The following is an 11,983-nucleotide window of genomic DNA, read 5'->3' on the forward strand; positions in this document are numbered from 1 at the left end:
GGTTGCGGTTGGCCGCATCCGACAGGTCGGCAAACTGGGGGGATAAGGGGGAGTTAGGGGTGCCGGGAGGGGGTGGGGGGGCTGGACCCCCATTTCCCCCCCTCCCCAAAATTCCATACCTTGGATTTGTACCACTCCTCGGCTTCCTGCAGGTTCTTGACGGCGATGCTCTCGTACTGGGCGCGGATCTCCCGCAGCGCGGCCGTCAGCTCTGGCTTGCGGACCTCCACCTCCACCGGCACCGGTGGGCTCGGGGCACCCACCTCCAGGTCCCGCAGCTCCTGCGTGGGGACACGGGCCATCGCCTGGCGACACATGGAGCCCCCCCAGCCTCCTCCCCACCCTCCAGCCCCCTCCCCAGCTCCCCACCTCCTCGTGCAGCTTCTTGAGGAAGCCGATCTCATCCATCAGGAGCTCGACCTTGCGCTCCAGCTCCAGGCGGGACAGCGTGGCATCGTCCACGTCCTGCGGCGAGAGGCTGAGCTATGGGGCAGCACCCCCCAACCCCCCTGGGGCGAGAGGCTGAGCTGTGGGGCAGCCCCCCCTGGGGGCAAGAGGCTGAGCTATGGGGCAGCACCCCCTCTCCAACCCACCCTGGGGCGAAAGGCTGAGCTGTGGGGCAGCATTTCCCCCCAACCCCCCCTGGGGTGAGAGGGTGAGCTATGGGGCAGCACCCACCCCCCCCCAGAACCCCCAAGGATGGGCAGCATCTGGTGCACGGGACATCGTTGGGGTCTTCAGACACGTGGGCAGCTGGGTCATAGGGCAGGGGCAGCACAGGGGGGCGAGGGGCGGGGGGATGGGCACTGTATGGGGGGCACGGCCCCTCCCCCCAGCCCCCTCACCTTGCGGAACAGCACCAGGCTCTTCTCTGCATCCTCCCGCTTCTGCGTCTCATCCTCCAGCCTGGGGATACAGGGGAGGGAAGGAGGTGGGGGACAGGGGGCAGACCCCCCCATGCCTCCTCCTGCTGCCTGGGACCCCCTGCTCTGCCGCGGCCCACCCCCCCCCCAACAGGCACACGGGGATGGAGGAGGAAAAGGAGCCCCTCTAAGCCTGAGCACCCCCACCCCTAAGCCCCCAAGGCCGGGGGAGGGGACAGCCCTGGGGTATCCCTGTCCCTGCACGGCCAGGGCAGGACCCTTCCCGCAGGACACCCCCCCCATCGCGGGGGACCCCTCCCAGGCCTTGTCACACCACCCCGGGGCAGGGCCGTGACCCCACTGCAGCCTCCTAGGACCCCTCACTGGGACACGCTCCTCCCCGGGGAGTCCAGCCCTGCCCCAGCCCCATTTCCCCCCAGTGCTAGTCCCAGCACCGCCCCAGTGCCCCCACCATGCCATGTCCCCCCCAGTGCCCCGCCCTTCCGCAGAGTCCTGCTCTCCCAGTCCCTCCCAGTCCCTTGCCTCGCCCAGTGCCACCCCAGTGCTTTCTCCAGTGTCTGCTGGGCACATCGCCGGCCCCCTCCCCAGTACATCCCCCAGTCACCTCCCCAGTATGCGGCTGGTCCCTGCCCAGCACACCCCAGTGCCTGCCGCGCTCCCCCCACCCACCTCACCCCACCCCTGCCCTCGGTGCATTCCCCGGTCCCTACCCTGGTGCATCCCCCACCCCGGTGCATCCCCCGGTCCATTCCTCATCCTGGTGCATCACCCACCCCAGCGCATCCTTCAACCCGGTGCATCCCCCGGCCCCCATCCCCCTGCACCGCCCATCCCGGTCCCCACCCTGGTGCATCCCCCTGTCTCCATCCCAGTGCATCACTCATCCCGGTGCTCCCCTCATGCCCCTGCATCCCCCGGTCCCCGCCCCGGTGTATCCCCCATCCCAGTGCATCCCCCACCCCGGTGTATCCCTCGTCCCGGTCCCCACCCCGGTGCGGCTCCCATCCCAGTGTGTCCCCATCCTGGTGCATCCCCCATCCCGGTGCTTCCCTCATCCCGGTGCGTCCCCTGGTCCCCATCCCGGTGCTTTTCTCATCCCGGCGCATCCCCCACGCCGGTCCCCACCCCGGTGCATCCCCCTGTCACCATCCCAGCGCATCACTCCTCCCAGTCCCCACCCCGGTGCATCCTCCATCCCGGTGCGTCCCCTGGTCCCTATCCCGGTCCCCATCCCGGTGCATCCCCCAGTCCCCCTGCATCCCCCCCCCCCACCCCGGTGCATCCCCCATCCCCCCTGCATCCCTCTGCACCCCCGGTCCCCACCCCGGTGCATCCCCCATCTCCCTGCATCCCCCGGTGCCCACCCTGGTGTATCCCTCATCCCGGTACATCCCCCGGTGCCCACCCCAGTACATCCCCCGTCCCCCTGCATCCTCCGGTGCCCACCCCGGTGCATCCCCCGTCCCCCTGCATCCTCCGGTGAATCCCTCATCCCGGTACATCCCCCGATGCCCACCCCGGTGCATCCCCCATCCCCCTGCATCCCCCGGTGCCCACCCCGGTGCATCCCTCATCCCGGTGTGCCCCCCCCGGCCCCGCCGCCCAGCCCACCGGTGCCTCAGGGCAGCCAGGTCGGCCGCCAGCCCGTCGCGCTCGGCCTGGAGCCGGTCCCGGTCGCGGCCGAGGAGCTGCAGCCGCTCCCGCAGCCCCCGCAGCTCCCCCTGCACCAGCCCGGCGGTGCGGGGCGCGGGGGCGGCGGCGCGGCCCAGGGCGGCTCGTAGGGCCCCGTTCTGCCGTTCCAGCGCCCGCACCCGCTCCAAAAAAGCGGCGAAACGATCGTTTAACGCCGCTAGTTCCTCCCGTTCCGCTCCCCCGCGCCGCCGCCGCCGCCGCCAGCCGCCCCGCAGCCACGGTGAGGGGCGGCGGCGCCCCGAGGGTGCGGGTCGGGGGGGGGGGCGCGGCCACCGCGGCTCATGGCGGCACCGGCACCGGGAGGGCGGCGGCTGCCGGGACCGGCCGTTTATAGCGGGTGGCGGCTCCGCCCCGCCGGGGGCACCCGGGGCTGCGGGAGCCAGAGGAGGGGTCTCCTCGCCGGGGGGAAGGACCGGGGGCGGCGGGTGTCCCCTCGGCGGGGGACGGGAAAAGGGGCTGGGAGGGACGGGGAAACCCCTCGGGGGACTTGGGGCGGGGCTGGAGGGTCCCCCCTCGGGATGCGGAGTGGGGGGCTGCAGGGTCCTCCCTCGGGGTGCAGAGTGGGGGGCTGCAGGGTCCTCCCTCGGCATGTGGGGGCTGCAGGGTGCCCTCTCGGGGTGCAAAGTGGGGGGGCTGCAGGGGTCCCCCCTCAGGTTGTGGTGTGGGGGGGCTGCAGGGTCCTCCCTCGGGGTGGGGGGTGGGGTGCAGAGCGGGGGGCTGGAGGGTCCCCCCTTGGGATGCAGGGCAGGAAGCTTCAGGGTCCTCCCTCAGGTTGCAGGGTAGGGGGCTGCAGGGTCCCACCTCGGGGTTCAAGGTGTGGGGCTGCAGGGTCCCCCCTCAGGGTAGGGGCTGGAGGGGTCCCATCTCAGGGTGCGGGGGTTCAAGGGTCCTTCCTCAGAGTGGGGGTCGGGTGGGGGAGGCTCCCCCGTCAGGGTGCAGAGCAGGAGGCTGCAGAGTCCCCCCTCAGGGTGCAGGGTGGGGGGCTGCAGGGTCCCCCCTCGTGGTGTACAGTGGGGGGCTGGAGGGGCCCCCCCTCGGGATACTGGGGGGGGAGGGGGGCAGAACTGGAGGGTCTCCTCTTGGGATGCAGGGTGGGGGGACTAGAGGGTCCCCACTTGGGTTGGGGGGGCTGTAGAGTCGGGGGCTGCAGGGTCCCCCCTCAGACTGCGGGGAAGGGGGGGCTGCAGGGTGTGTCGTCCCCCCCCCCCCGGGGGGGCTGCAGGGTCCCCCCTCTGGCTGCAGGGCAGGTAGAGATACAGGTAGAGGATCCCAGTAAGCACCAGGGAGAGGGGCTGCAGGATTCCAGGAGGGGAGCAGACCCCCACTCAGGTGGAGAGGGAGGGGGGCTGGGCAACAGCAGACTCCCCCCACCCAGGACGGAGGAAGGAAGCTGGGGAACCCTGGGGGTGCAGGCCAGTACTGGGGGGTCCCCACCAGGATATGGGGGTACAGACCCCCCACTGGGTTGTAGAGAGGGGCTGGGGGCTGCAGAGTTGACCCTCAGCCTCTGCTGCAGGGCTCCCATCTCAGCCGGGTCCCATCCTGCTCAGGGTGCTCAGTGCCCCCCCCTGCAATCCCCCTTACAGATAGGGAAGGACCGGGGTGGGGGGAGGTCCAGGAGGGTCCCTCCCCCCAGGACCCTCCCCCAGCTCTGCAGAGCAGCACATACAGACCAGCTCCCCCCACCCCACGACAGCTGTGCCCAGGGCCAGATCCTGCCCACGCACCTGGAGCTGGAGGATGAGCACGGGGGCAGGTCACAGGGGGCTCCCAGCCACCCTGGGGCTGTTTCCCAGGGGTCCCCACCCCACCTGTGGACCTGTGGACCAGGGACCCCTGGGAACAGCACCCAGGGCTGGAGGGTGAGCACGGGGGCAGGGTACAGGGGTCCCCACCCCACCTGCGGACCCATTCATGTGACAGGCATCCCTGGGGGCAATGTGGGGGGTATAACTCACCCCCACGCCAGTTCACAGCGCAGCACCCAGCCAAGGGACCTCAGTCCCCCACAGCCCCAGGTGGGCAGCTCAGCCCAGCCAGGACCCCCCCCCTCCCGTCAGGACAGTGTGTGTGTCCCCCCCCCACCCCAGGCACCACAAGGCAGGTGGTGCTGGGACAATAAACGAGGCAAGAGTGGAAAGAGCGACTTTAATGCTCAGCACCACAGCGTGAGTGTGACAAGGCACTAGTACTCATCGCCCTCCTCCTCCCCCTCCACGCTGTCGGCCCCCACCTCCTCGTAATCCTTCTCCAGGGCAGCCATGTCCTCCCGGCCTCCGAGAACTCCCCCTCCTCCATGCCCTCCCCCACGTACCAGTGCACGAACGCCCCGCTTGGCGTACATCAGGTCAAACTTGTGGTCCAGGCGCGCCCACGCCTCGGCGATGGCCGTCGTGTTGCTCAGCATGCAGACGGCGCGCTGCACCTTGGCCAGGTCCCCCCCGGGGACCACCGTGGGCGGCTGGTAGTTGATGCCCACCTTGAAGCCAGTAGGGCACCAGTCCACAAACTGGATGCTACGCTTGGTCTTGATGGTGGCGATGGCGGCGTTGACATCCTTGGGCACCACGTCCCCGCGGTACAGCAGGCAGCACGCCATGTACTTGCCGTGCCGCGGGTCGCACTTCACCATCTGGTTGGCGGGCTCGAAGCAGGCGTTGGTGATCTCGGCCACCGAGAGCTGCTCGTGGTAAGCCTTCTCGGCCGAGATGACGGGGGCGTAGGTGGCCAGCGGGAAGTGGATGCGGGGGTAGGGGCACCAGGTTGGTCTGGAATTCCGTCAGGTCGACGTTCAGGGCCCCGTCGAAGCGCAGCGAGGCCGTGATGGACGACACGATCTGGCCTATCAAGCGGTTGAGGTTGGTGTAGGTGGGCCTCTCGATGTCCAGGTTGCGGCGGCAGATGTCGTAGATGGCCTCGTTGTCCACCATGAAGGCGCAGTCGGAGTGCTCCAGGGTGGTGTGGGTGGTGAGGATGGAGTTGTAGGGCTCCACCACAGCCGTGGAGACTTGTGGGGCCGGGTAGATGGAGAACTCCAGCTTGGACTTCTTGCCGTAGTCGACGGAGAGGCGTTCCATGAGCAGGGAGGTGAAGCCGGAGCCGGTGCCACCCCCAAAGCTGTGGAAGACCAGGAAGCCCTGCAGCCCCGTGCACTGGTCAGCCTGGGAGGGGAGACAAGGGGGGGCACGTTCAGTCCCGCCAGCGGGGAGAACTTGCTCCTTCCTCCCCGGAGCCTCACAAGCTTTGGGGACTCCCAGCAGCGGAGACATCCCTGGCACAGGTGACAGAACGGCCCTGGCCCCATCATGGGCACAGAGTCATGGGAGCGGTGGGTCCCCATGCCAGAAGAACCCCAGTGTTGGGAGAGCCCCCAGTGGGGTGCGGGGTAGGTCAGCCATGTCCGCACCCCAGGACGGGCACAGCAGGAGCCACACGTCCCACGTGAGCCCACGGGCAACCAGCTCAGCCTTTGATGCTCCAGGAGCTCCTCGAGCCCAGCAGGTCTGGCCAGCCCCGGCGCCAGCCCCGGCGTGGGAACTGCAGGTTCAAAGAGCTGGGGCAGCTGCACCAGTCAAACCAGTGCTGCGCCAGCAGCCAGACTGGGGCTGTGTCACCCCCTGCCTGCCCCAGGCCAGGGGCTTCCCAACCCACGGCGGGGCTGGGACAGGGCTGCGGTCCTGTGTGGGCACTGGGGACAGCCCAGACCTGTCACCCCCCACCCCAGGGCAGCCCCACAAAGTGCTGATGGGCTGAGAAGGACCTGCTGAGCACCCCCCCAGGAACACGGGGCTCCCCTTTGTCCCCCAGTCCCGGGGGAGGGGTGCCACCGGCCAGCCCCCCAGGGATGCTCACCAGCTTGCGGATGCGGTCGAGGACCAGGTCGATGATCTCCTTCCCGATGGTGTAGTGCCCACGGGCGTAGTTGTTGGCCGCATCCTCCTTGCCCGTGATCAGCTGCTCGGGGTGGAAGAGCTGCCGGTACGTCCCGGTGCGCACCTCATCTGCGGGGACAGCCCCCCCTTCCCGGTGTCAGCACCACCGCTCACACTGGGACAGCCGCCCCCACCCCAGCAGCAGCACCCCCGCTCACAGTGGGGCAGCCCCCCCGCATCCCTGCCGCTGCTCACCGATCACCGTGGGCTCCAGGTCCACGAAGACGGCGCGGGGCACGTGCTTGCCGGCCCCCGTCTCGCTGAAGAAGGTGTTGAAGGAGTCGTCCCCCCCGCCGATGGTCTTGTCGCTGGGCATCTGCCCGTCGGGCTGGATGCCGTGCTCCAGGCAGTACAGCTCCCAGCAGGCGTTGCCGATCTGCACGCCCCGCTTGGCCCACATGGATGGAGATGCACTCGCGCTGGGGGGGGGACACGGCACAGGGTGGTCTTGGCACCCCCGAGCTCCCCGCTGCGGCCCCCACCCAGCGCCCCCCGGGGTCGCTGCCCCCCAGGACGGGCTGGTACCCCGGCTGGGGCACGGCCCCCCAGGGCTGGATGGGGCCAAATCCTGCCCGGACGCGCCCTCTTGGCTGGGTGCTGGCAGGCACCGAGGGCTGCAGGGGGGCCCCGCTCTGGGGATGCTCAACTCCAGGGGTCCCATCCTGCCCACTGTGGGATGGGGAGCTCAGCACTGGGGGGTCCCATCCCACCCCGCTAAGGGAGCTGGGACCCTGCCCATTGTGGGATGGGGGCTCAGCACAAGGGGTCCCATCCTGCCTCCCTGAGGGAGCTGGGACCCTGCCCATTGTGGGATGGGGGCTCAGCACAAGGGGTCCCATCCTGCCTCAGGGCCAAACCCAGGGCCAGGCGGGGAGCCCCGAGGGTCCCATCCTGCCCTACCTGCCCTGTCAAGACCCAGCAACCCCTGGGGCAGGGGTGGGTGGCTCAGCACCAGGGCCTCAACCTGCTCACTCAGGTCCCCATTGAACCAGTGCCATACCCAGTGTGGAACTGGGGGGGGCCCATCCCCTGCCTTTTCTGCAGCGTGGGATGGGGTGCTCAGCACCGTAGGGGGGGCCCCATTCTGCACTGCAGCAGCACAGAGGGGGGCTCAGCCTCAGCCAGTTGTAGCCCCCACCCCACACCTGTTGCAGCCCCCACACACACTGCCCCAGATCTGGGGTTCCCCAGGGTCCCCTGCATGGGGACAGGGACACTTTAGCCCCCTCCCCACGGGGCTGCGCCCCCCCCAGCTGCCAGGACTCACTCCCACGTGTGTCTGTGGCAGGGAGCCCAGCCCCCCACCCCTGGGGAGTGGGCAGGAGGTAGGTGCCCCCCCACCCAGGGGGGAGCCCCCACCCACGTGTAGGCCCCCCCCCCCCAGCTTCAGGGATCCCCAGGGGGGCTGTGGGGACACGTCCAGGATCCACGTGTGGGCCCGGCGTGTCTCCATGTGGAGGGTCAGTGTGCCCCGGGGGGTCAGCACAGCCTGGGGGGTGGGGGGCAGGGGGCATGCAGAGCAGGAAGCCCCAGCTCCAACCCCCCCCCCCCCCCAGCCCCCCACATACCCCCACCTCTACAGTGCCTGCAAGAGCTCAGCAACCCCATGGGGCACCCTGGACACACAAGGACCCTTGCCCCCCCCCCCCCCCCCAGCCCTCCAGCTCCACGGGGCACCCTGGACACACGAAGACCCCTCACCCATCCCCCAGCCCCACGGGGCACCCCGGGCACGCGAGGACCCCTTCACCCCCCCGGGGCACCCTGGACACGTGAAGACCCCTCACCCATCCCCCAGCCCCACGGGGCACCCCGGGCACGCGAGGGACCCCTCACCCAGCCCCCAGCCCCACGGGGCACCCCGGGCACGCGAGGACCCTTCACCCCCCCGGGGCACCCTGGACACGTGAAGACCCCTCACCCATCCCCCAGCCCCACGGGGCACCCCGGGCACGCGAGGACCCCTCACCCAGCCCCCAGCCCCACGGGGCACCCCGGGCACGCGAGGACCCCTCACCCAGCCCCCAGCCCCACGGGGCACCCCGGGCACGCGAGGACCCCTCACCCAGCCCCCAGCCCCACGGGGCACCCCGGGCACGCGAGGACCCCTCACCCAGCCCCCAGCCCCACGGGGCACCCTGGACAAGCAAAGACCCCTCACCCATCCCCCAGCCCCACGGGGCACCCTGGACACGCAAAGACCCCTCCCCCCCCCAGCCCCACGGGGCGCGCCGGGGGGTCCCACAGGCTCTGAGGGGGGGTCCCGGGGGGTCTCGACCCTCACCATGGCCGCTCACTACCCGAACCCTTACGAAGCCGCCGAGGAGGGAGGCAAGGGGTGCCCAGCCGGGCGCCCCCCCCCGTGATATACCTCGGGGGGGGCGTGGCCTGGGGGCGGGGCATTGAGGGCGGGGCATCACCTTTTCCCCGCCCCCCAGCCACGCCTCATCTCTGGCCACGCCCCCCTCCGCCCCGCCTCATTTCCGATTGGCCGGTTCGAAAGTCGGGGGGAGGGGAGATGGTGACGTCAGAGAGCGGAATGCGGGGGCGGGGAGAGGGGCGGGTCGCTGGGGCACGCGGAGGGGCTGGAGGGGGGCGGGGGGCTTTAGGGTGGTGGAGTGTTGGGGGGTTCTAGGGGGGCTTTCGGGTCGAGGGGGCTGAGAGCTATTTGGAGCAGGGGGGGTTGTAGGGGGTATTGGGTCGGGGGGGGCTGGCGGGGTACTTTGGGCATTGGGGGCCGGGGGGGGATTGGGGGTGGGGTGGGCTTCTGGTGGGCAATGAGGGGGGGCATTGAGTAGGGGGACATGGGGGTAGTATTAGGGGCAGGGGTTACTGGGGGGGTATTAGGGGTAGGGGCACTGTGGAGAGTATTAAGGGCGGGGGGGGTCTGAGGGGATGTTAGGGTCATGGGGGGCCAGGGGGTGTTAGGGGCAGGGGGGCCTGGGGGGGCGTTAAGGGTGGTGGGGCAGGGGGGCCAGGGGGTGTTAGGGGTGAGGGGCCTGGGGGTGGGATATTAAAGGCAGGGGGGCAGGGGGGGTTGTTAGGAGCAGGGAGGGTAGGGGGCCTGGGAGGGAACATTAGGGGCAGGGGGCTGGGGAGGGTGTTAGGGCCTGGAGGGAGTGTTAGGGTCTGGGGGGACAGAGGGCGTGTGGGGGGGTGTTAGGGGCAGGGGGCTGAGGGGGGGTATTAGGGGCAGGGGGCCTGGGGGGGATTACAAGGGGCAGGGGGCCGGGGGGAGGGTTATTAGGGGCAGGGGGCCGGGGGGGGGTTATTAGGGGCAGGGGGCCGGGGGGGGGGGGGGTATTAGGGGCAGGGGGCCGGGGGGGGGTTATTAGGGGCAGGGGGCCGGGGGGGGGTATTAGGGGCAGGGGGCCAGGAAGGGGGGTATTAGGGGCAGGGGGCCAGGGAGGGGGGTATTAGGGGCAGGGGGCCGGGGGGGGGGGTATTAGGGGCAGGGGGCCGGGGGGGGTTATTAGGGGCAGGGGGCCGGGGGGGCTGGCAGGGCCCCATTCCTGTGGGACCCTTACGGTGCCCCCGGCTGCTGGTGCCCGGCCCCCCCCCCCGCCCCGGCGCCCCCCCCCCCCCGGGGAACCCCCGCAGGGGCAGGGCCCATGGGGCAGGACGGGTGGCGTGGGGAGGGACACCCCACAACAGCCCCCCCGCCTTGTCCCCAGAGTTGGGTTTGGGGACACGGGCTGCCCCGGAGCCCCCCTACGCTGGGGGTCAAACCCCACACCTACAGTGGGGGTCGCTCCCCCCGTGTGTGTGTGCCCCCCCCCCCCCCCGGCAAAGGGACCCTGTCCCTGTGCAAGGCTGCTGTGCAGGGAGCTGGGGGGGGCGGTGCTGGGGGGAGGGGGACACCGTGATGTCGCCAGGGAACCAGCCCCCTCCCGCCCCCCCCCCCCCCCCCCCCCCCGCCCCCTGCCTTGGGACGCTCCTGGCTGAGCCGCGTGTCCCTGCGGGGTCACAGTGTCCCCCCGGCCACCCCGGGGGTCCCTGTCCCCCCCCCTCACCCCGAGGCTGCATCCAGCCCCCCGTCACTCAGCACCGTGCACAGCGACGGAGCTGGGGTCCCCTGCACCCCCCCACCCCCCCGGGCACCTTTGTGTGTCCGTCCCCCCCCCCGCTTCCCGGGCACCCCCTGGGGTCCCCGTCCCCCCCCCCCGCTTCCCGGGCACCCCCCGGGGTCCTCCCCACACATTCCCGGGCCACCCCCGGGGGTCCCGCTCCCCACCTCCCTGGGCACCCTGCGGCCCCCTTACCCCCAAGCCACCCCCGGGGTCCCCCCGCCCCCTGAGCACCCCCCGGGGTCTCCCACACACACTCCCGGGCCACCCCTGGGGTGTCCCCACCCCTCCCTGGGCACCCTGGGGTTCCCCCCCACCCCCTAGTCTCTCCCCCCGGGGTCCCCCCACCCCCTGGGCACCCTGCGGCCCCCCCTACCCCCGAGCCACCCCTGGGGACCCCCCTGCTCCCTGGGCACCCCCCCGGGGTCCCCCCCATCCCCGAGCCACCCCCTGCGTCCCACTCCCCCTCCCTTCCCCCCCCCCCCGGGGGTCGTCGTTCCCCCCCCCCCCCGGGCACATCCTTGCACCCGCCTGGGGTCGGGGTGTCCCTGTGACACCCACTCCTTGAGCCACCAACGCCACCGGAGCCCCCCGAGCGCCCACGACCCCAGCTCTGAGACCCTGCCGGGGGTCGGGGGGTGCCTTGGGGGGGTCGGATAAAGCAAGCCCCCCCCCCCCCCCAAGCAGTGGGGTCTCTCCCGTCTCGCCGCCGCCGCCCCGCTCCTTTATTGCAGGCTTTGCCGCAATGCGGTGGTGCCCCGCCAGCGCAGGCGATGCTGCAGCCCCCTCCCCACAGCCAGCATGGCCACAGCCCCCCCGCCCCCCCCCCCGCCCTGTCCCTGCCCCCCGTATCCCCCCCCCAGTGTCCCCCTCCCCGGGGCTGAGCCGTCCCTTCACTGTGGCAGTGCTGGGAGGGAGGGGGGCGGGGTGGGGTGGGGGAGGGGGGCATGAGGCCCCCCGGTTTTGGGGACACGCGGGTGGCACCCCCAGCTCCTTCCTATGGGGATGGGGTCACCCACTGCCCCCAGCACCGGGGGGGGGGGGGCGGTGTCCCTCGCTCTGCCCTTTGGTGGGGGCTGGGCAGGCAGGGATGGGGGACAGCACCTCCACCACACACCCTGTGTGTGCCCCCCCCCTCCTCCCTGGCCACCCCCCCGGAGTGGCCCTGCTCCCCGGCCACCCCCTGCGCCCCCCCCCCCCCCACCCGTTGGCATGCCACCTGTGTCCCCCCCACTCACTGGGGACACCCCCGGCATCCCCCCCCCCCCCTCCCTGGCTACACCCCCCCGGGGTGTCCCCCCCCTCCCTGGCCACACCCCCGGGTTCCCCCCCACCCCATGTCCCCCCTGAGCCAGCCAGGAGCCAGTGGGGCCCATCCAGCACCCCCTACGCTGTACCAGGGCCTCAT

General features: G+C 71.6%; 1 protein-coding gene and 1 pseudogene across 2 annotated transcripts in view; both read right to left on the reverse strand.

Annotated features, from left to right (window-relative positions):
• Nucleotides 1-3,166, reverse strand: part of LOC129734340 (peripherin-like) — a 3,878-nt gene extending 712 nt beyond the window's left edge. Inside the window, exons 1-5 of the mRNA XM_055697243.1 lie at nt 2,496-3,166; nt 846-906; nt 370-465; nt 120-281; nt 7-34 (exon numbers count right to left, since the gene is read on the reverse strand). Coding sequence (XP_055553218.1) covers nt 7-34; nt 120-281; nt 370-465; nt 846-906; nt 2,496-3,166 — 1,018 coding nt within the window. The remainder of the gene's footprint in view (nt 1-6; nt 35-119; nt 282-369; nt 466-845; nt 907-2,495) is intronic.
• A 1,595-nt stretch (nt 3,167-4,761) lies between these two features.
• Nucleotides 4,762-6,940, reverse strand: LOC129734240 (tubulin alpha-1A chain-like; annotated as a pseudogene). Its single transcript, XR_008729917.1, has 3 exons — nt 6,704-6,940; nt 6,429-6,577; nt 4,762-5,737 (listed from the first exon to the last, which is right to left on the reverse strand). The product of XR_008729917.1 is annotated as a tubulin alpha-1A chain-like (transcript).
• Nucleotides 6,941-11,983: the final 5,043 nt, after the last annotated feature.

The sequence above is a fragment of the Falco cherrug genome, chromosome 19 (assembly GCF_023634085.1).
Source record: "Falco cherrug isolate bFalChe1 chromosome 19, bFalChe1.pri, whole genome shotgun sequence".
NCBI lineage: Eukaryota > Metazoa > Chordata > Aves > Falconiformes > Falconidae > Falco > Falco cherrug.